Source organism: Patella vulgata, chromosome 6 (genome assembly GCF_932274485.2).
Source record: "Patella vulgata chromosome 6, xgPatVulg1.2, whole genome shotgun sequence".
Classification (NCBI taxonomy): Eukaryota; Metazoa; Mollusca; class Gastropoda; family Patellidae; genus Patella; species Patella vulgata.
The window spans coordinates 8,658,575-8,683,562 of NC_065884.2; the positions used below are offsets into that span (position 1 = coordinate 8,658,575).

General features: G+C 38.3%; 1 protein-coding gene across 1 annotated transcript in view; it reads right to left on the bottom strand.

The window, feature by feature from the left end:
• The window catches only part of LOC126824936 (uncharacterized), a 90,190-nt gene extending 66,063 nt beyond the window's left edge, over positions 1–24,127 (bottom strand). The window contains exons 1-2 of the mRNA XM_050554390.2: positions 22,141–24,127; positions 2,007–2,109 (exon numbers count right to left, since the gene is read on the bottom strand). Of these exons, the coding sequence (XP_050410347.2) occupies positions 2,007–2,109; positions 22,141–22,255 (218 nt within the window). The 5' untranslated portion in view covers positions 22,256–24,127. The remainder of the gene's footprint in view (positions 1–2,006; positions 2,110–22,140) is intronic.
• Between the last annotated feature and the right edge of the window lie 861 nt (positions 24,128–24,988).

A 24,988-nucleotide genomic window follows, 5' to 3' on the forward strand; every position in this document is an offset into this window, starting at 1 on the left:
CGGGACTACTTCCACCTTTCCGCAGAGTCCCGTAGTACCGGCGGGATTTAACCTATATATTGCTGTTTTGCCGTGGCTGCGGCTCAGATTATGCTTTAGACTTCAAATAGATAACATTGTTTTTATTGCGGACGCCTTGGAACACCAAGTGGGACTTGGTAATTATAGAAATACCCTCGATCATTACAATAATTATATAAAATGGATGAAATGAGTTTGACAAGTTTTAAAATCTGCAAAAAGGAGGATGGGCATTTAAATGACTTGCACATAAATGCCTGAATACCGAATTGCTATGATTATGTAATGTTGTTCGAAGCAGTGGATTTATATTTTGACAAGTATACTTTCCTTGGTGATGTATTATGGTTACGTTTTTAAAAATAATTTTCCATTAAACAGTACACATATTTTGACGAATACGTTCTCCAAAGCTATATTCTGTATTCAACCCAACCTGGTTATTAGCTGTGTCTTTTAACCATCTCGGGGAGCCACAGTGGCTAAGTGGGTAAGGCGCTGGCTCGCTAGCCTTTGCATCCAGTGATTGCCGAGAAGGTTTATCGGGATTCAGGCGTGCTTTCTCCTGGTCAATGGTGCAGGATGAAGGGTCTGACAAGGACAGCTGTCTAGTTGTTCGGATGGGACGAAAACCTGAGGTCCCGTGTACACATTGGCGTGCACATAAAAGATCCATTGGCAGTTGGAATTCGATATAGGAGTAGGCCTTAGCTCCGCTATCCGGGCACGATTTCCCTCGTAGCACACTGTATTCATTATCCAAGACGGAGCAGAACAGTAGGACGTTAAACTCCAATTTCATTTTATTTCATTTTCATTTTATTTCATCTCATTTAACGCCAGACATCTAACTCCACCTACGATAGATCTAATAATTATTTGTAGCGTATTGTGGCGTGATTGTCTCATTGCATCGTAACATCATTCACGTATCCTGCTTAAACACATTAAATAGATCAAACAGATCAAAGCCTGGGTGCATTTAAAATCTCTACCCGGTAGTTCCCGCGATATTCTAACTATGGTTAGTTATGGAAACTCATCACGCAACGTCAATTGTTTCAGTTGTGTTCCTTTCGAGTGCAAATCAGAGAGAGGGAGAGTGGGTGGGTGCGTGGGTGCATTTAAAACCCTTACCTATTAGTTCCCTCGATATTCTAACTATGGTTAGTTATGGAATTCATCACGCATCCACAATTGATTTAGTTGAGTTCCTTTCCAGTACAAATGAAGAGAGAGGGGGAGGGAGGGAGAGAGACAAGGAGAGAAGGAGGGGGTGAGAGCGGGTTAACGTCCACTCAACACAAACTAAGTCATTTCGGGACTAACACATGGTTCAATTAGTTGCCAAAACTGATCATCTGGTCTGGGTGTCAAGGTTACGGGTATCGACGACGTCTGGTGATATTTGATACATCACGTAGACAAAACAATTCCTATAACCCAGACGTCATTTTCCCGCTTTAGATGAACGCCTGTGGTCAAGATTGGTCGACATGGGTCAAGGCGATCGCACGCAGAAGGAACCCTGAAATCTTATTAATCAGTTAGTTGGGTAGATATTGATATGTGAGACAAGTATTGGAATAGTTGTAATTATATTGGTACAACTACGGAACTTATTAAAGGTGGTCTGGTCTAGTATGAACCTTACACAAAAACACATACTTATGGAAAAAACAGCTACTTATTTATTTGGGCGTTTGTCAAGTATGGTTTCAGGAATAGTTGTTATAGTTTTTCTATGTACATGTATATTGACCTCATAATTTTTGTAATACAATATTAGCTACATAACGTTGAGAGAATACTCTTCGAAACGTCGCAAATAAATAAGTAGCTGGTTTTTTTCCCCATAAGTATGTGTTTTGTGTATTGCTCTACCCAGTTACTAAATGAGCCTTAAAGATGTTTAGTATGAACCTGTGTTAGGGTGAAATTATTTAATGATTTATTTATATCTGGGATATATAGCATGTTCCTACCTTTCCAAACCAGCCAAAGCCACCAACCACGCAGCACCTGCCACTAAGACATGACTCAAGAACGCTAAAATCTGACACAACAAGTCTCCAAATATCCAACGACCTGAAAATAAAAGAATTAAAATTATATATTCACCAATACTATAAACTTTTGTCTTCCAGAACATTTAGTTCTATTAATTCTTCTGTGGAGACTACACGTGGTTTAAGGCGAACTGTTCTTGACGTTATCTTTTCAAACTGCGAAACACGGTGGTCCACTCCCGGAATCCTTCTCTGATATTTACAGTGTGGTGTCTGACAGAAACAACGTCTAGTCAAAAAAACAAGACACCGTGTACACGTTAGCGTCCAACTATGATAACTCTTGGCAATTCGAATTCGCCGGATAAGAGCAGAAAAGTAGAAAATTAAACTCTCTTCCAAACTAGTATATATACAATATCTCCGCCTTTATTAGCCCGGTTGGGGCAGACTTTAAACCCAATTTTATTTATTTTCCAATAATTTCTTGATCAGCAGGGTTTTTTTTTCATATTCCCCAGATTGCTCTCAAGGAAAACGTCTATTAAAATTCAGTATTGTTCGAAATTACCCCGTTTTCGATAAAACTAGCGATGTTTTTTGTTCATGTGCTTTTTTGATAAAATAAAATGAATTCATCGATTTTCTTCACAAAAATGGATAAATAGTATCGAATGCATCACAATGGTAGACAGTAGTATCGAAGGTTGGTACAAAATGACAAGTTTACAGAAGTTATGTCCGAAATTTGAGTAAAGAATTTTCGTTCGGCGCAAGATTCAGCGACGGTCAAATTTACCGCTTCCAATGCATCCAAGCGTAATATTTAATTTATGTCAGCACAAAAAGCAACGAGATTTTATTAAGAGGCCACTCCCGTTAAGCGGTCAGTTGTGAAAATTCCCTTGGGTGGCTGCTTAATGCAGATTCTACTGTACATCCTTGTGAATGTTCTACAGGACGGTGTCCTTGGTTGAAGTTCTCCACAATTCGTAGGAAATTGCAATGGGTCACAGGAAAGCATAATAATGAATACCGTGGAGTCTTCTACCGTTTATATTTCAACAGATTTATTCATGAATTCGATGAATTTATTTTATAAACCTGGAATTGATTTCTTTGTTCACCAATTAAGCCATCGGTGGGATTGTATATTTTGATCAGTCTCGGGTTTCTGAAATTGATACTTGTCAAGTTTTTATCCGTGGAATTATCCGACATGACTTGGGATTGTTCATTAAACATCCATTATGTGAGATTTAGATAAAGAGCTAATGAAAAAGGAATATATTGAAGTTTTCAGTCAAATTACTTCATTCTGAACGGAGTGATCGCCATTGAATGAACAGTGTATTCTCGATTTGTCATTTCTGCTAACATCAAATGATGACGTCACATCTGTATTTTAAATATTAATATAAGAACGATCTCTGTCTAATAATTAGTCTCTATACTATACGCGGCTACTAAAAGTAGGAACAACTGGTAAGACTCTAATAAGTACCCTTTTTGCGATAGTAAACAAAGGCTAGGTTATTCATTTTTTAAATAAAATCATGAACTGCCAATCATTTTTAAACCCTTTGACAATCAAGAGCATCCAATGGCTTAGAGAGTTGATTATGGTCTTGCCAGGTTAATAAATGTCTAATTGATAATTTAAGGCCTAAAGAAAGACCTACAATAGGCAGATATAGCTCTTGAATAATTCATCTTTAATTTTGTAGCCGATACACGACCATAAGAAAATATCCCTTTCACATAAGAATTGCCTTTTCATTATGGAGCAGTGTTGGAATTCGGCAGTTTGAATCCCGATACCCCTCAATAAGGAAATATCCCTTTCAGACAAGCAATTTATCTTTTACGTTCGATCTTCTACATTTTACTTTAGATCACATGTTTAAACTGATACAGCATTGATTTTCAGACATGTACACTGTAAATCCTGGAGGTGATATTGGACGGTGCTTGGATTACAATTATTTAAAATAATTGCTAGGGATTTTTTGTAGCTATCTCATTCACCTTGTAATGGCGATATTTGTAGATCAGAACTTGTAAGATAAGTTCTGTTTAGCAATAACAATATAGTGTGTTTAGATATATAATCGATAGTTATTCCTTGAATAGCATTTAGCAATAAGAATATAGTTTCTTTAGATATATAATCGATAGTTATTCTTTGAATATCATTTAGCAATAACAATATAGTTTGTTTAGGTATACAATCGATAGTTATTCTTTGAATAGCATTTAGCAATAACAATATAGTTTGTTTAGATATATAATCGATAGTTATTCCTTGAATAGCATTTAGCAATAACAATATAGTTTCTTTAGATATATAATCGATAGTTATTCTTTGAATAGCATTTAGCAATAACAAAATAGTTTGTTTAGATATATAATTGATAGTTATTCCTTGAATAGCATTTAGCAATAACAATATAGTTTGTATAAATATATAATCGATAGTTATTCTTTGAATAGCATTTAGCAATAACAACATAGTTTGTTTAGGTAGCCTATATAATCGATAGTCATTCTTTGAATAACATTTAGCAAGAACAACATAGTTTCTTTAGATATATAATTGATAGTTATTCTTTGAATAGCTTTTAGTACTGTACACATACTGAATAAAAACACTATTATCGTCCAATAACACATTCTACAGTTGATATCGCTTGTGTGATAACTTTCATGTTCTACTGAGTGAAATCTATCGCTTTACATAAATGATATTTTTTTATTTGTGCGTGGAAGAAAGGGTTGGGTGATACAGTCTCGTTCTTTTCTACATTATCGACTTGTGTTGATATTTTTTTTATATCAAAAAAGGGTCGGAAGAGATTCTCTATTTATGGATAACAATTACTATAGTTTAAACTGTTTCAATGGCATTTAGTAATTGAACTAGAGTATACAGGTCACAATTCTATAGCTTGATAATGACTAGAGAAGCCTAGTCGAAACGTCGCTCAGTAAAAAGCAGTAATTGTATTCCATAGAATTGTGACCTGTATACTATAGTTTATTACATTCCGACGTTTCAACGCGATTTCACAAGCATATAATAATAAATATAAGTGTTGATATGCTTGATAACGAATTGTGAAATCGCGCTGAAACGTCACGGTGTAATAAACCATAGTAATTGTTATCCATAAATACTTGATAACTGATAATGGATAGTTAGATATGTTGCATTTTTGCAACATATGACGAGCAAAGGAATCATTCTATTTATTCCCTTGCAATATTTTTCAAACCCCATAAAAGTACATTTAAAGCAATGATTAAATCAATTAGATTAAGATACGAATAGTGAAAGTGATACATTTGAATCTTGTTATCAGAACCTCAGTATGTGGTGATTTAAGACCATTCCCGCCAATTTATAGGAAATGGCCCAATCAAACATGTTTCGTGATCCGAAAATTGGCCAAATTTGTAAGCTTGGAGATCAGATCAACCAACTGAGACATGGATATTTGTTATTAAGTTTTAAAGATGGATTGCAAGAGTGTCGTGGTAGTGAGTTTAACGTCAATACTGTCTTTAGCTGAAGCAGGAAGGGGATCACGTGGCTAAGTGAGTAAGACGCAGGCTGGCTAGCCTGGAGGTCGGGTGTTCGATCCCTGCATTGGCCGAGAAAGTTCATCCGGATTTTGAGGTGTGGTTTCCCCTTGTCAGTGATGCAGGACGGAGGAAATGACAAGGACAGCTGTCTAGTCGTTCGGATGGGACGAAAAACCGAGGTTCCGTGTACACATTGGCGTGCACGTAAAAGATCCCTTGACAGTTGGAATTCGATAAAAGAGTAGGTCGTAGCGCCGCTGCCCGGGCAAAATTTCCCTCATAGCACACTGTATGGCGTATGCCCGTCTTCATTAGCCGAGTTTAGGAGCAGAACAGTAGGACGTTAAACCATATTTCATTTCTGAAGCAGGAAACCGTCCATTACCACAAAATCTGTCATGGTTTACAGTGCATGCGTCAAAAGAAAACGGAAGCTGACTGTCTAACTTATTACTAAAAGTAAATATCTTTAGTTAGAGCAGAAAACTATAAAACTCAGCTACATCCTTATGGTTTACAGCTCATGCGTCAAAAGAAAACGGAAGCTGAATTTCTAACTTTGTACTAAATGTAAATATCTTTAGTTAAAGATTTACAGCGCATGCGTGAGAAGACCCGGGCAGAGCACAATGAAACGCAAATTGACTATCGACTCCTTAGCACCAAAATGTAAACTTCATGAACCAGGCAAATCGTCAGCGAAATGTCAAACTGTACTCTTGGTATAGACTATATAGCTAGACTAGACTAGACCAGTCATGAGACTGTCGTTCAATTTGGAATATACTCACGTATATTGACGAACATACCTAATTAGAAATTAAAATAAAAGTTTTAAAAATTGAATGTAAATCAGTTTATACGTTCCGTTTATATTTTATTCCATTTTAGGTTCCAAAGAATCCAGATTGACCTCCTTTAAACTAAGAAGACGGATCAGACTCTCGTATCCCATAAAGTTGTAATATAATGTGAATAGCCCATTACTGCTAGCTAAATTGACAATCTAATACGTCAACTGACCTAAAAGAAATCAGTGAGGTTCAGCTCCTATGACGATTGAATGTCAATACCACCGTAAATCCAGACCCGTAAGCTACATGAACAACTCATAAAAGAACATCTCTATCGATATTAATGATTTGTGGGCTTTTTTCAATAATAGACATGTCTGAGTCTGAGCTCCCTTTTCAGGATATAATGATGAAACATAAAACTTGTAACGCGTCCGTCAAATTGAATTAGAGGATGGTTGAAGGCGTTGAAAGAGCTGACTGAGAGAGAGAGAGAGAGAGAGAAATGGGGCTTAACGTCCACTCGACACAAACTAGGTCATTTCGGGACTAACATAATAATATGTGGTTTAATTTTATTTCAATAATTCGCTTGCGCGCAGGGGTCTTTAGTAGTGGGAACCAGGAGAAAACCGACGAGGTTAGACAGGCCACCCTACTCCTTGCCAGGTACAACCGGGAAATCGAAATCACACCAGTTGACTCAATGACAGACCTTGTGATTCAACGCGCACGCGCTAACCATTCGGCCATCCAAACAACTAAGCCGGCTTATAAATGTCGACCCAGAAATGAAATGGCGATTAACGTACTACGCACCAACCGGGATACATATGTCATGCGCTATTTTGTCGGGTCAGTGGCGTTTCCGTCTACTGCCAAGGGTAATTTACCGTGCACGCCAACGTGTACACGAGACCTCAACTACCAAGAGTTCTTTAACGTGCACGCCAACGTGTACACGGGACCTCACTATACACCGTTCCTTGCCAAGTGTTCCGTCCTGCATCACTGACAGTTCCCACAGACCTTTATCGACCAACACAGGGACCATTTGGTTAGCGAGCTAGCACCTTTCCCAATGAGCCACCGTGGCCCCACAAAAGATCTTTGCTTGCCAGTAAAATATGAAATCCGGCAAGTCTTTGCACATTTACTTTCGCTGTGAATCAGATCTCTCGCCACAAACATTGGAAAGCGGTACCTGGGAATCCATAAATACTTGTCTGTGGAAGCGGACGTCAAGCTCCACGTACCAAAGAAAAAATAAAACTAAATAGATTTGTCACAAATACCCGTTAATACAGATTAACGATCAGCTGCAGTAATGCAAAGACTATGGATGAAATTAGGCTTGCGTGTCATATACGATTTGCAGAAAAATAAATCCCCAAGCATACGGAACATCTCTCCAGCAGTAATAGAAAAGTGCACATCACATTGGCTGAGCTAAATTTCAATTAGCTGGTTTATTTTTTCAATGAATTATTTGAGTTTCAGTCTTGACCTTCACTAAACAATTATTTATTAGTTGGTAAAGCATATTTATGTATAAGGATTTTAACGTCCACTTCCGGGGGTGGATGGCCGAAGGAGTAGGGTCGCCTGTCAAACCTCGTGGGTTTTCTCCGGGTCCTCCGGTTTCCTCCCATTGCTAATGGCCCCGACGCGCAATCAAATTATTTAATTAAAATTAAATCATGTGTTAGTTCCGAAATGACATAGTTTGTGTCGAGTGGACGTTAAACCCCATTTTTCTCTCTCTTTAACGTCCACTTCCACGATTAAGTGATATCGCCGACACAAAACCATGCTTCACATAATAATTGACAGATTCAAAATTAAATTTCAATCAAATTGATCTACTCTAAACCGAGAATTTAGCAATTGAATTTTTGACCTAGACTCGATCATCATTACTAAAGTGGGTACGATAAAAAAAACATAGTCTCGATTATCCATTTCATGATTTAATCATGAATGAAAGTTGAGCAGCAAATCGGATCCTAATCCTGTAAATATCGCAGGCTAGCGATGACATCGAGGGTCGATTGTGGTCTAGATAAGGTAATTAATGTCTACTTAATAATTTAGATAACACTTCAGGCCTAAAGCAAGACCTGCAATAGGCAGGTGTAGCTCTTGCATAATGTATGTTTAAGCGATATCATCGGAAAAGTAATCCCACATCATGTACTGATAATTCTATTATTGTTAATCGTCTGACAATGACGGATTATTAGTAATAGAAATGTCGGAATAAAAAAGTGGAACGAAATAATAAAAAAAAATAATAATCCGTATTATATAAGAATTTAATTTGATAAATTATTTTCCACTACACGTGTATGGAAATAGCAATCTGTACTGTGTATAAATAGGTTAATACCCTGTGGATAAGTCTGGGTAATAGAATTATATAAGGTTGGTTAAAGATTAAGAACTAATAGAATGAGCTTACGAATAATGGATGCAGCTTATTAAATATATAACAGAATTCGTTCAGCGTGCGTTAGTTAATTGTGTTGTACTATTACATCTATTGGTATTTGGACATATAATATGATGAGTCCATATGTGCTATAATAGTATTGGGTTAAAAAATGAAATTGGGTTTAACGTCCTACTGTTTTGCTCCGACTGGGCTAATAAAGATGGATATACGTCAAAAATTTGTCCTGGGCAGCGGCGCTACAGCCTTCTAGTATACCGGATTCCATCTACCAAGGGATCTTTTACGTGCACGCCGATGTGTACACGGAACATCGTTTTTTGTCCGGTCCAAACGACTATACGTTGTCCATTGGACGACAAGCATTGTCAATACTAAGAGAGATATATGTGGTTTAACGTCCACTCCACACAAACTAGGTCATTTCGGGACTATTAGTGGCAGGAAACCGGAGGACCCAGAGAAAACCCACAAGCTTGAACAGGCGACCCTATCCCTTGTCACGTACAATCGGGGAATCGCAATCTTATGATACAACACGCACGCCCTAACCATTCGGCCATCCAACCCCCTCCACAGCTGCCTGTGAAAGAGCGAGTGAACTAACTGCACTAATCGTAATAGGATAGATTGACAAGTGTAGATAACATTAGTACAGCTACCATTAAGAATATAGTATCCCCGGCCTTACAGACACGAGAGAGAGAAAGAGAGAGAGAGAGACACACACACACACAAACTAGGTAATTTCGGGACTAACACATATTTCAATCTTATATTAATAATTCGCTTGCGCGTATGGGTCTTTAGCAGTGGGAGGAAACCGAAGGATCCGGAGAAAACCCATGAGGTCGGACAGGCGACTCTACTCCTTGTCACGAACAACCGGGGATTCGAAACCACGCCAGTTGACTCAATGACAGGCCTTATGATACAGCGCGCACGTGCTAACCATTCGGCCACCCAACCCCCTCTTGCAGATACAATAGTTAACCTGACATAAACAAACATAATACCGCCTCAAAACAAATAGTTCCACCGATCTGTAAAACACTTATTCACTTACAAAAACAAAACCACAATAGCATCATCAATCTTACAAAACAAAAATACAGAACCGCCGATGTTCCAAAGCAAAGACCAGGGCCATCCATATACGGTGACTGATTACTGTATAATTATGTAGATTGGTCACTTGGTCGTGTCAGACTGACATGCACTGCAAGTTTAATATGTTCTTAAGTTCTGCAAGTTTTACTGATTAAAATATCAATCTTGGTGTTTATTAGTTAAACATCTGGGAGTTATTTCAAACGCGTGTAATTAGGTAATAACTCACGGCAAATCTGAAAGCAACGATTTCCACCCTTCTTATCTTAGTACAGAATTTCAAATTATATTCCTGTTTTTGAATTTTAAAATAGTTTGGCCTACATTCAGATTAGCGAAAGAAGTGTTTCTAGAAGACGTCATTAGCTATTCCAACATTTACACAAAAAAGACTTCCTTCTTTGTTGATTGAAATATCTTAAATGTATTCATGCTAATGACAAATTATAACGTCTGGTAGCTTATAGTTTGCAATCCTGAATACCAATCAGATTGTTTCCACCAGTGCGACAGTATTAATTATCCTGGTTGATACAGCAAAGTAGGACCTAAGCTCCAGTTGAATTCATTCCCGCCAGTGCGTTTCTGTAAACATTAAATATAACGTTTCTGGTAAAAATCTGATTTTTGTTTAGTTCAATTATTTTTAGTTAAATTCATTTCCACCAGTGCGTTTTTGTAAACGTTAAATATGACGTTTCTGGTAAAAATCAGATTGTTTTTGTAGTTCAATTATTTGCAGTTGAATTCATTTCGGCCAGTGCGTTTTTGTAAACGTTCAATATGATGTTTCTGGTAAAAATCAAAATTTTGTTTTGTTTAGTTCAATTAACTGCCGGAAAAGGGTTATTTGTTTCGCAAAGAAAGCGTTGAAACAGTAACATCTTATATTATATGAATTAAAATAAAATAGCGTATAATCTTTAAGTGCCCCCCCCCTTTATCACCCCATTTATTACAATATGTTTCCAACCTATGGCTTTTTTTCTGGACTGTTTAACTTATTAGGCTATTAACTTCATTTGTCATTTCTTTTTTTGAGCTTTCACACTCATAATTTTTTCATTGTCATAACCACTTGCTCATCTACCATACATATTATCACCTATCCTGTTTATTTAGCCTTCTGTTAATGGACTATGCAATGCCTACATTAATTTATTATAAGTGTTATCCATAACTTAGTAAATGGTTTCATCCCTATTACCTCATTGAAACAACATAACAGCATCCAACGGCCCCCTTTGATGGTCTTCATAATTAGCTAAATGTTTTCCATTTGTTGTTGATTGTCTAATTAACTACCCTACTTATCTTATGTCTAACTTGTTTAATCCTTTATCTTTATTGTTATTGTTATTTTATCTTATTATATGGTTTCACCATGTCCACTCTTATATATTCATCTGAAGTTTATGAAATGTCATTGTGCTTGATAACGATAAGAGGATACTTGTCGAAACGTCGTGCTTTTAGAATAAACCAGTGATTGTTTCCCATAAAAATTGTGTTCTAATAAAATAGCGTATGTCTGTCATCATTAGTCCAGTCGGTACAGAAAATAGGAGCTTATACACCAGTTCAGTTCATTTCACCTATTGATTTGTTTTCATCATGGGGGTTGGATGGCCGAATGGTTAGCGCGTGCGCGCTGTGTCATAAGGTCTGTCATTAAGTCAACTGCCGTGGTTTCGATTCCGCGGTTGTACGTGACAAGAAGTAGAGTCGCCTGTCCAACCTCGGGGGTTTTCTCTGGGTCCTCCGGTTTCCTCACACTGCTAAAGACCCCTACGCGCAACGAATTATTAATATAAAATTGAAATATGTGTTAGTCCCGAAATTACCTAGTTTGTATCGAGTGCACGTTAACCACCTCCCCTCTCTCTACCTCTCTCTCTCTCCCTCTCCCCCTCTCTCTTTACGATAGGACATACAGTTCATGTATATTCTACAGGACAAAAAAAATACTATAGGCTTTACTACAGATTAATGGGAATATGTTTAAGAAACTTCTACAGTATTCTTTAGTTGGGATTTGGAGAACTACAGTTTTCAATAGTTTCTTAAAGTAGTTGGAGAACTACAGTTTTCAATAGTTTCTTAAAGTTCTTGGAGAACTACAGTTTTCAATAGTTTCTTATTGTATTTTGTCGAATTTTAGCTCGCTAGCCTGGAGGTCGGTTGTTCGATCCCTGCATTGGCCGAGAAAGTTCATCCAGACTTTCCGGAGTGGTTCCCCCTTGTCAGTGATGCAGGACGGAGGGCCTGACAAGGACAGCTGTCTAGTCCTTCGGGTGAGACGAAAAACCGAGGTCCCGTGTATACATTGGAATGCACGTAAAACATCCCTTGGCAGTTGAAATTCGATATAAGAGTAGGCGATAGGGCCGCTGCACGGGCAAAATTTCCCTGATAGCACACCGTATGGCGAATGACCGTCTTCATTAGCCCAGCATAGGAGCAGAACAGTAGGACGTTAAACCCCATTTCATTTCATTTCTTGTCGAATTTTATGGGATAAATTACATTTTAGCACAAATTCGTCTAGCCTACAGATCCCCTGTAAAACTGTACTTAATTATTTCGGATCTAGTAACATGCATTATAAATCTACAGAATTAGTATTTCTGTAGAATTCTATAGAATCCCGCAAAACTTACACTTTTTCCATAGGACTATTTTACAAGGAGTATTTAACAAGTATTATATCTACCTGAATATCAGTGTAAAAGTTTGTATTAAAGATACATTATGGGAGATTTTTATAGAGAGTTGGCCATTCTTGCTATAACAGTTCAAAAGTAGATGATGAAAGAAGAATATATTGAAATTTTCAGTCAAATTACTTTATTCTGAACATAGTTATCATCGTTTTAATATTTGACTAGAAATGGTAGTGAAATGTGCCTTAACCTTGGCCGATCGTTTGATTGACAGGCGTTGACTCCACCTACATATCTCGATTATCAAGTAAAGTTTTCAGTGGCATGCGGAAACGCTCTACAGCGTCCTCGCTAAGTGCACTCTTTCATTTAACCTCGATCTAACCGACGTATTCTCATCAGGGTGCGCCATATTTGATTTAATCAATAAGTGAAATCCTATTTAAATCCGAGCTGTAGCCGAGCCATCCGTGGGTCTACAGAGTTGATTTTGGGCTTGTTGTTTAAATAAAGATCTAATTTATAATTTCTATAACATTTGAAGCCTAAATTAAGACTTGCAATAATCAGATTTAGCTCTTGCATAATGTATGTTTAAATACTGTTCTCATTCAAGATTTTCAAAAAAGTTACAACTCCGTATGATGTGATGGTTTAATTTGGACATGGATATCGTTCAAGATTTTCAAAACAACTTTAAATTCAGACAAGATTATCATGACGCTTGTTTTGTTCTGCTGTCGGGATTTCAAGCAAAAGACTAAACTGCAGAAATGAATGAATGAATAAAATGGGGTTTGGTGTCCTATAGCATCCAGTGTAATGAAGAGGGACATGCGTCATGCAAGGTGTTACGGGTTAAATTTGACCTGTGCTGGCATTTTAATTCCAACTCTCAAGTGTTCTTCTACGTGCATATCAACGTGTACATGGGTTGGGCCTCGGTGCTTTGTCCCATTTGAACTCCAGCAATGAAGTTTTAATAATATAGAGTTCGGACCATCAAAAAGGGAAATTACACGTCAGTTGTACGTTTCGATTACCCGGTTGTACGCGAATAAGTCCCGAAATTACCTAGTTTGTTTCAAGCGGGCGTTACACACATCTCCATCTCTCTTTCTCTTTCTCTCTCTCTCTCTCTCTGGTTTCGATTACCCGGTTGTACGTGAATTATTCTCGAAATTACTTAGTTTGTGTCAAGTGGGCGTTACACCCACCTCACTCTCTCTCTCTCCCCCTCTCTCTCTATCTATCTCCCTTTCTCTCTATCTCTCTCTCCCTAAAAAACACTTAATTCATTTATCAGAATCAAAGCGATCATGAATATTCTAGTAGTCCCGGGTATTGATAGATCGACATTATCACAACGGTTATCTCATTCCTCCGCCAAACTGGTGAACGATTTACTCCGTAGTGATTCGTTGCAAATCTAGTTAATAGAAAATCCACTCCTTGCGTTCAATCAAGTTATCCGCTCTGTTAGAATATTGAGTGAAGACTGTTTGTGTGGATAAAGATGATTAAATAAAAATCTTCTCACTTCCTTTATCCGTTAAAGAAACACTTTATTTGGGTTAGCTGAGTTTTAAATGCCATTAATGCCGGGACCCTAAAAGAAATAAAGAGAGAGAGAAATGGGGTTTAAAGTCCACTCGACCGACACAAACTAGGTCATTTCGGGACTAACATATGGTCTACTTTAATGTTATTCCAATACCTAGGGGTCTTTAGCAGTAGAAAGAAACACCGGGGGACCCGGAGAAGACCCACGAGGTTGGACAGGCGACCCTACTGCTTGTCACGTACAACCGGGGATTCGAAACCACGCAAGTTGACCCAATGACAGGCCTTATGATGCAACGCGCGCGTGCTAACCACCCCCACCCCCCACCCTAGAAAAGAAATAAGTGTTAAATGTAAAATAACAAAATCTATAATTGTTTTGTATTTGTTTTTTAATATTTGTGTTGGTGTCTTATGTAGAGCCACGGTGGATGTATAGGAATATATATCTGACTCACTGACCAGAAGGTGGATGAAAAGGAATATATCTCTGACTCACTGACACGAAGGTCCCTGGTTCTATTGCAGCCTTTTCCCTTGTCCGTTGGGCTGGATGGAGGGTGTGGCCAGGAAAAACAACTGATCGTTCGGATATGACGAAACTACGAAGAACTGTATGTTCGTGTATTCGTTTACATTATAGCCCTTAGCGTGTGGCATCCGATAAAGAGTGTGCAGAAACGTCGTTGTTCGGCCAAAATAGAGAGAGAGAGAAATGGGGTTTAACGTCCACTCGACACAAACTAGGTCATTTCGGGACTAACATATGGTTTAATTTTATTTCAATAATTCGCTTGCTCGTAGGGGTCTTTAGCAGTGGGAGGAAACCGGAGGACCCGGAGAAAACCCACGAGGCTGGACAGGCGACCCTACTCCTTGCCACGTACAACCGGGGATTCGAAACCACGCCAGTCGACTCAATGACAGACTTTATGATACAGCGCGCGCACGCTAACCATTCAGCCATCCAACCCCTTTGTTCGGCCAAAATGTCAGTCTGATCTATATTTCGTTTCGTTTTATTATACTTAAATTTCGATGAACTCTACTATATAGAGATCTAACCGATTGTAGTGGGAGGTCGCGTCAGAGGTCATACGAGCGGCTTTTGACCGTATGACGTCAGACATTTGATTAACCAATCAGCGTTGATGTTTCTACTGAGTTACCCACAGTTCCGTGCACCTCGCACCAAAAACTCTCGTTAAAAGATGATTTCATTGGTCAATACCTCACATCATGCAGAACGCGGGTCTTATAACAACTCTTCCAGATCACAGTGCAGTAAAGACAAATAAAACGTAATTTTTAACTATAAAAAACGAAACAAAATATGATCCGTGTTTTAATCAGATTTTAACTTTCACAATATTGTAGTTTGTAAGTGATTCCATAACGCTTAAAGATACATTATGGGAGATTAGATAACGAGTTGGCAGTTCTCACTATAATAGTTAAAAACTACTACTACGTACTTGAATTGGACATGATCAAAATAGTAAAGTGTGGTGGTGAGGGGGGGCGGGGGTTAGGGTTCGAGTGATGAGATCTACCTACCGTCAAATCACTAAATGCCCTATGGTGGTGAAATGGTTCCGTGATATGATATTTGTAACGATTAGGGTTAATTGAAATACGTTGGATATTGACTTTCTATACTACAGCTAAGTTAATACGACTATATAATGGAACGGTCACCACTGTAATTAAATTTGGAATTATTTTCTTCGCGACTTTTGGCGGTGGTTTTGTTTTGGTTTTAGTCACGTAAAAAGTCAAACTGCCCAACACTAATGATGCGAAAGCCTTCTTTCACCACTCGCGAGCTCGGTTTTATTGTAATCAATACGCTATTTAGACAACCTATAACGGTTTAAAACCATCGATAAAATCGTAAGAAACACCTAAAAATATCCAGTTTCTTTATACCCCGCCAGACTGTGGTGGCGTCCTTACTGTGCTGCTACGGCGACGGAAAATGGTCTCAGAGCACGTCAACATCGCCATAAGCGTGGTAAAAGCGTGTTGGAAACGCTAGAAATCGTGCTGTGGTATCAATGGTCGCCAATGATCGCCGAGTCAGGCGTTTGTTTTGAACATGCGATCTGAACTTGAAAGCTGTAAGAGCGCGACTATTTTAGACATTTTCTCGCGTTGTGTTCACGTTTGCCGGCGACCTTGTGCATTTTCTGGTCGCAAAAGCGCAGTGACGAGGCCACCCCGGTCAGACGGGGACATACACAATGAATGTTGTCTGAGATGACACAATTAAAAACAAAAACAATCTGTTAAAATCATAAATTTGTTTTTTTCATTTACAGTTAGTATGGTATATGTTTGTTTCAAATCTACTTTAAAGCTAAATGCTGAAACAAAGTAGATCCTGACGCATCAGTAACGTCCTAGGTGAGAGAGAGAGAGAGAGAGATAGAGAGAGAGAGAGAGGGAGGGGATTAAAGTCCACTCGACACAAACTAGGTCATTCCAGGGCTAACATGTTTCAATTTTATTTCAATAAATCGCTTGCGCGATGTGAGGAAACCGGAGGACCCAGATAAAACCCAAGAGGTTTGACGGACGATCTACTCCCTGTCACGCACAAGCGGGGAATCGGGACCACGCCAATTGACTCAATGCCAGACCTTATGATCCAACGCACCCCCCTCCCCCGTCCTAGTAAAACTGTTGTTTATTTCTTGCAATGTCTGGGTAGTTTGTCTTGTCCTTGGGTTTGTCTTATCGGTTTTGTTTTGCTTTAAACGATATTTTATTCAATATAATTACATTTAATCACACACGAGTACAGACTAATGGATACGAAAACAAACAAAATCGTTATGAATGTTGCTTCCTGGTATGGTATTTAATTTGAATCGGTGAAAGTGGGAGTACAATAAAGTGAAGTAGGTTGAACATTTATGCTAAATAAAGAAAAAGAACTAAAACAAAAACGAAACGAAAAAGCGAAAGTGGGTTTGTTTTACGTGTAGTGCGGTTCGCATGCGCTTACTTATATAATACAATAAAATACAATATGTACAAATACATTGAAACACATTAATCTGGATTGCATGCTTGTATAAAGTAGGAGGGCAAACGTTTTTGGACCAGGAACTGGGCCCTGTTTCACGAAATTTTAACTAAAGATAAAATCCAAATTTTAGTAGATACTTCAATTTTGATTGGCTAAGCACTAAAATCAATCTAATATTGTCCAATCAAATTACTAAAATTTGGATTTTATCTTAGTTAAAATTTCGTGAAACAGGCCCTGGTCGCACCGCTACTCATTTTGTTCTTCTTGTTCTTCTTGGGGTGACGCTCTTTGAAAAAGGCCCGGAGGTCGGGTGTTCGATCCCTGCATTGGCCGAGAAGTTTCATTCAGATTTTCCGGCGTGGTTCCCCCTTGTCAGTGATGTAGGACGGGGGGCCTGACAAGGACAGCTGTCTAGTCCTTCGGATGAGACGAAAAACCTAGGTCCCGTGTATACATTGGAATGCACGTAAAAGATCCCTTGGCAGTTGGAATTTTCCTCATAGCACACTGTATGGCGTATGTCCGTCTTCATTAGCCCAGCATAGGAGCAGAACATGCTTGTATTATGCAGGAATTCTAGAAGAACATGTTTGTTATCCGCGGCTTGTTTGCATGCTTGTATTATGTAGACATTCTAAAATAGCCTATGGCTTGTTTGCATGCTTGTATTATGTAGACATTCTAAAATAGCCTGTGGCTTGTTTGCATGCTTGTATAATGAATGAATTCTAGAATAACATATTCGTTATCCGTTGTTTGTTTGTTTGCATGCTTGTATAATGAATGAATTCTAGAATAGCATATTCGTTATCCGTTGTTTGTTTGTCTGTCATCTGTGTTGTTGATGTATCTATGTAGCGTACTGAAACGACTGCTACGTTCTGATTCATTTCTACGAAAGTCTGGCTCAATATCACAGCAATCTTCATCTTCAATAGAAGGCTTGATCTCGCTTTAACTGCGTACATCTTATCGAGGCCTTCGCGTAATACCCTGCTTATTTCGGCACTAATTTCGATTGGGTGCAAGCCCAGCTTGTGAGCCTATCAGATTCCTCGATCGTCGCGAATACTAAGTTTCGCGCTTTCAAGCCAAAATGTCTACCTGTGATAATCGAATTGCAAAGGTCAAGGTTCGTTCAATGTCAAGGTTTCCGTGGAGGTCGCTGTGTTACAACCTACGATTGGACGCTCACGTGTCTGTAGATAACGGTACGTAGATATAAGTTCGGGAATTGTGAAGTAAACTAGCAACATCCAGATGTTATAAAACTGGCAGTCGTTGCTTTAGGAACATGAGCAATCTTCTGGAAGGATCAGAGGTAATTGATAGAAGCTAATTATCCGCAGACCAATCGCCACACCGTACTTAATATACAAGGGTCATCGATTAACAATAGCATGTCGTAAACACAGATCTAATAAGCCTGGTTTATAACCGCCATATCCATCTGATTAATAATAATAGGCCTCATAATTACCCTGATCAATACGGTACGGCCTGGAGGGGATCAGGGTCCGTGATATGAACTACCATTCAATATATCTGTATATCCACCTAGATCAGCATGGAATACACAAATATAAACAACATTGATCGTTCTGTGAACCCATCCAAATAATTAAAGGGAGAGCGAGAGAGAGAAAGAGAGAGGATCGCCTGTTCAACCTCGTGGGTTTTCTCCGGGTCCTCCGGTTTCCTCCCACGGCTAAAGACCCCCTATGCGCAAGCGAATTATTGAAATAAAATAGATTCATATGTTAGTCCCGAAATGACCTAGTTTGTGTCGAGTGGACGTTGAACCCATTTCTCTCTCTGTCTCTGTCTCTTCCCCCCCCCCGCTTTTAGACCGATGTTCGTCTACTTTAAGGTTCCAAAGAATAGATCTATATGCCCTTTAAGTAGTATAACATTGTGTTGTTTTCGTTTTTTGCCCAGCTGTTATGGTATTGATTAACAACAATTACAACTATAGAGAGTGAGAGAGAAATGGGGTTTAACGTCCACAATTACAACTATACATATAGACTAAAAGACAAAGTAAATTTAACACAAACACTTTAATTCTAAAAAAGACATGCACATCACTGATCAGTACCTATCGTGCTCGAAAAGCCAAGGTACGGGCATTATCGTTGGTTGGGGGCGGTGTGATTCTGGGCTTTGGCATTGAGGCAAAGATATATATGGTAAACATTTTTGAATTCGAAGGACATGTTGGTGGAGGGGTAAAACTAAAAAAAAAAGAAGAAACATTTGACTATCTCGGCTCTGCATCCAGTAAATGTCTTTTTGTAATTGTACTACCCAAACCTCTAAACGTGAGCCACGGTGGCTAAGTGGGTAAGACGCTGGCTCACTAGCCTGGAGGTCACGTGTTCGATCCCTGCATTGGCCGAGAAAGTTCATCGAAATTTTCCGGCGTGGTTCGCCCTTGTTAGAGATGTAGGACGGAGGGCCTGACAAGGACAGCTGTCTAGTCGATCGAATGGGACGAAAAACCGAGGTCCCGTGTACACATTGGCGTACACGTAAAAGATCCCTTGGCAGTTGGAATTCGATATAAGAGTAGGCCATGGTGCCGCTGCCCGAGCAAAAGTTTCCTCATGGCACACTCAGAGCAAAACAGTAGGACGTCAACCCCCATTTCAGTTCAGTTCCAACGTCCAAAAATGTACGGTTCTACGATTTCAAGGTATTCCAGAAAAATAATAATATTTGCTTAAGTTATTGTGTTTGTATGTTTTTGCTATTGTATCGCCACATTGTATCTGATCTATATATTGATTTAGAAATTATATATGTAAAACCAGGATAATATTATTAAACCCGCCAATACTCTAAACAGGATTTGATCCACGGGTTATTAGAGATAACCAATCGATGTATTTACGATCTGTGGTAAATTACCTTAACAGAACCGTGGTAAAATGAATTGCAGAAACTCGGAATGTCATTATCTAACCTATATAATAATAGAACCGCCAAAACAGGGTTCAGACCACTTGTGTATTTTATTAACGTACGATTTGTAGTAAATTAATATAACAGAACCGTAAGTAATATGAATTACAGAAATACGGAATGTCTTTATCTAACCTATATAATAATATAATAATAGAACCACCAAAACAGGGTTCAGACCGCTTGTGTTTTTATTAACCTACGATCTGTAGTAAATTGCCTTAACGGAACCGTGAGTAAAATGAATTACAGAAATACGGAATGTCTTTATCTTATACAATAATAGAACCACCGAAACAGGGTTCAGACCACTTTTGTCTATTTTATTAACCTACGATCTGTAGTAAATTGCCTTAACGGAACCGTGAGTAAAAGTAATTACAGAAAGACGGAATGTCTTTATCTTATATAATAACAGGTCCACCAAAACAGGTTTCAGACCACTTGTGTATTTTATTAACCTACGATCACTGGCAAATTATCTAAACGGAACAGTGAGTAAAATGAATTATAGAAAGTCGAAATTTCATTATCTAACCTATTTCTTACACTAATGATTACACAAGAGAACCAAACCGCACAAAGAGAAACCAATGCATGAACGAATGAATGAATGTAAATTGAATTCCAACTGTCAAGAGTTCTTTGACGTGCACGTCAATGTGTGCGCGGGACCTCTTTTTTTCGTTCCATCCGAACGATTAGTAGTTGTTTCTTGCCAGGCCCCCAGTCCTGCATCACTTACAAGCGGTAACAACGCCGAGAACACGAGAATCCCGTAAACATCTCGGACATTTGGAAGTAATAAGCCATAAAAATGCTATCAAATCAATTGATCCATGGCCCAGCAGGTAGCATCCACTGCCTACAGTAAATCTAGTAGTAAGTGCAGGAGAACCACAGAAACAAAGAAAAACTCGTGGACATAATACACCCCAAGTAAGTAATACACCCCAAATCATGTCTCCGTCTGAGAACGGTCGGTATAGGTTTAGCTCGACTTATTTCAAACCAAGGGCACGTAACCTATTTTTCACACAAATGTGCCCGGATGTAAGGGTCGCTTGTAGTTTACCTTTTCGGTCTATGTTTTTTTTTTGTATTGGTGTTTAAATGGTTATAACTTGTTAAATACAACACGATCGTTTATTTAGTGACAATAATCGTGAGAAACTAAGTTTATATATTGTTAAATAAATAAATAGTATGGTATATTTATTTATGGTGGGGCACCCTAGCATTGGCATAACAGACGAAACAAGAACATGTTCCGTTTTCCAATATAACACGGGGTCCGGGATAGTCGAATGACAGAGCATTGACCTACAGAATAGAATATCTCGGGTCCGTGGTAGTCGAATGACTAGAGCATCTCGGGTTCGAAGCACCGTGTGGGCGAAAGCTTTTAAATACCGTTTCTCCCGGAAAGCCGAAATCCAGCCGTGTAAACAATGACATGCGCGTAAAATAATCCTTGGCAGATGGAATGCAACGAAGAGTAAGCGAACCACCGTTGTCCCGGTAAAATTCCCTCAGCTCCATTTGTAATTAAATGGGCATAATTTAGCCTTACAATGACCGGTGTTATATACTGACGACACTTTAAACCATATTCCATTCCAATACAGATTATGTTTACTGCGAGAACTTATTCTAACCTCGCGGGTTTTCTCCGGGTGCTCTGGTGGTTTCCTCCCTCTGCTAAAGACCCCGATGCGCAAGCGAATTATTGAAATAAAATTAAACCAAATGTCAGTCTCGAAATGACCTATTTTGTGTCGAGTGGACGTTACCCCTTCTCTCTCTCTCTCTCTCTCTCTCTCTCTCTCTCTGCGAGAACATTTCCTTGAAGGCATATTTTGTTGGCTTCAGTGATCGAACATTCTCCTAATCGCGTATCTCTGTCCAACATAAATCAATTGTAAAAATAATAACAACTTACCTGCGGACAAACAAATCGACAATAAAGTCAGATTTATAATACTCGAACACAGGCTAGCCACAGCTAAAATCCTAAACAACGTACATGTCATTTTCTTTTTGCGTTTTATCGACATTTTGTTGATAGAAAGACTAGCGAGCTATATATACTCGTGACAGTCAATTGAGCCGTTACCAGTAATCCTCAAATAATCTAACAACTAAACGCACGTCGAGTTATATATTGCCCCGGAGGACCAAGATGCTTCTACACCAGACAAAGCTTTACTGGGATAAAAGGATACAATGACGCCGTTTTTATTTATGGTTAATAACTCAGTACATTAGACCCCAGGAACAGAGTTGGACTCTAAGAGACGATACATAAATATATCAAGCATAGTTTGTTTTAACTTCCATATTATGAACTACTTATCATGATGCACAATTAAGTTGTAGGCTATTTATCTGAATCACTGTTTGCGACTCCAAGCACGGGTATAGAATAAATCACAAACATACGATAAAGGTCTATATCAATTATAGTTTATCTTATGAGGCTATTTATCTGAATCACTGTTTTCGACTCCAAGCACGGAAACAGATTAAATCGCAAACATACGATATATATCTTTATCAATTATCGTTGGTCTAAATTTTTGTATAAATTACTTATTATGATGCACAATTAAGTTGTAGGCTGTTTATCTGAATCACTGTTTTCGACTCCAAGCACGGAAACAGAGTAAATCGCAAACATACGATATATATCTTTATCAATTATGGTTGGTCTTAATTTTTGTATAAAGTACTTATTATGATGCACAATTAAGTTGTAGGCTATTTTTCTAAATCACTGTTTGCAACTCCGAGCACAGGAATAGAGTAAATCGCAAACATACGATATATATCTATATCAATTATAGGTTGTTCTAACTTTTGTATGAAGTACAGTTCAGTTGTGGGCTGTTTATCTGAACCACTGTTTGCGACTCCGAGCACGGAAACAGAGTAAATCGCAAATATACGATATATAGTTTGTTCTAACTTTTGTATGAAGTACTGATCATTAAGTTGTAGGCTGTTTATCTAAATCACTGTTTTAGACTCCAAGCACAGGAACAGAGTAAATCACAAACATACGATAAAGATCGTTATCAATTACAGTTTCTTTTAACTTTAGTATGAAGTACTGAACATGACGGACAATTAATATAACCATATAACAATCCAGAAGATGGTTTTAAACTACAAACGCTTCATTCGTCAGATATAGATCCCTATGCTCACGCTTTAATCATGTAACTTATAGAAATGGTGTCCTGGATTCCTCGTGTATTTAAATCCTTACTTACAATAGCACAATTTGCAGGGTCAGAAATTTAGATATGAGTTAATAGTATGTTTATAGTAAACTTTAATTTGAACCATCGGTAGGTCTCGTACTTGAGGTGTCCGTTAAAGGGATGAAAATTCCAGTTAAACTTATCCAAAACACCACTTTGTGCGAATTTCGACACGGTAAGATATAAGCTTTTCTAACACACTACTTCAGACGCAGTAAGAGTTGTGATAACAAATCCATAGTAACCACAATGAGTTTATACAATAATGAATATAATGTACTTGAGGTGTGCGTTGAACGGGTGAAAATTCCAGTTAAAGTTATCCAAAACGCCACTTTGTCCGAATTTCGACACGGTAAGACTTAAGCTTTTCTAACACACTACTCAAGACGCAGTAAGAGTTGTGATAACAAATCCATAGTAGCCACAATGAGTTTATACAATAATGAATATAATGTAATTAATTTCCATCATTACATAAATCAACGATTTCTCTCTGAACCCTGAATTAAGCTCTCTAAAAGATACAAGTCAGTAGTTGCCGTACAAGTCAATGTATAGCTTAAGATTGATGGATCCAATTGTTTAACAGTACCTCGCTCTCACACACTGTACACGTCTATACACCGAACAAACCTACCAATCGATGTAAAGCTTCGTGTGTTTACGTATGAAGTAGGTTTAGTTAACGTCCGCTTCCACCAACGTGATATCGCAGACAATATTTGGTGTGTTTATAACAGCTACTAAACTAGGGTTCCGCGTCCGCTTCCGCTGGTGGTGATATCGCATACACCCTGTGTGAAATAACTTTATTTAACGTCGGCTTTCCACCGATGTGATATCGCCGACAATGTTTGATGTGTCTATTACAGCTACTAAACTAGGGTTCCGCGTCTGCGTCGTCTGGTACTGATATCGCATACACTCTGTGTGAAATAACTTTATTTAACGTCGACTTTCCGCAGAGGTGATATCGCCGACAATGCGTGGGGCTTCCAATACTGCTACTAACAAACTAAGAGTTTACGTCCTCTTCCAACTAGGATAATATCGCAGACAGGTGAGAAGCTTCAATGTAAACCACTTCATAAGTGGTTAAATATATCCCTTGTATTGAAAGACATTCTAGCTATGTAAGTCGGTCGAGATTCACGTTTCAAAACAACTTAAGTCTCTCCAATCTCAAACAACAACTTAAAGTGGTATTATGGGAGATTAGATAAAACCTTGACAGTTCTCGCTATAATAGTTTAAAAAATAGATAACGTAAATAGAATATGCTGACAATTTCAGTCAAATTACAGATCTAGCTATACTAGTTCAAAAATAGATAACGTACATAGAATATGCTGAAAATGTCAATCAAATTTCTCCACTCTGAACCGAGATATTAGCTTTAGAATTATAGGCTAGCCTCGATCCTCATTACTAAAGTCAATACGATAAAAAAAAAACAACGTCTCTATTATCCAGTTTTATTTTTCAAAAAAATGTATTCCAATCGGCTAAATATCCCAGGTT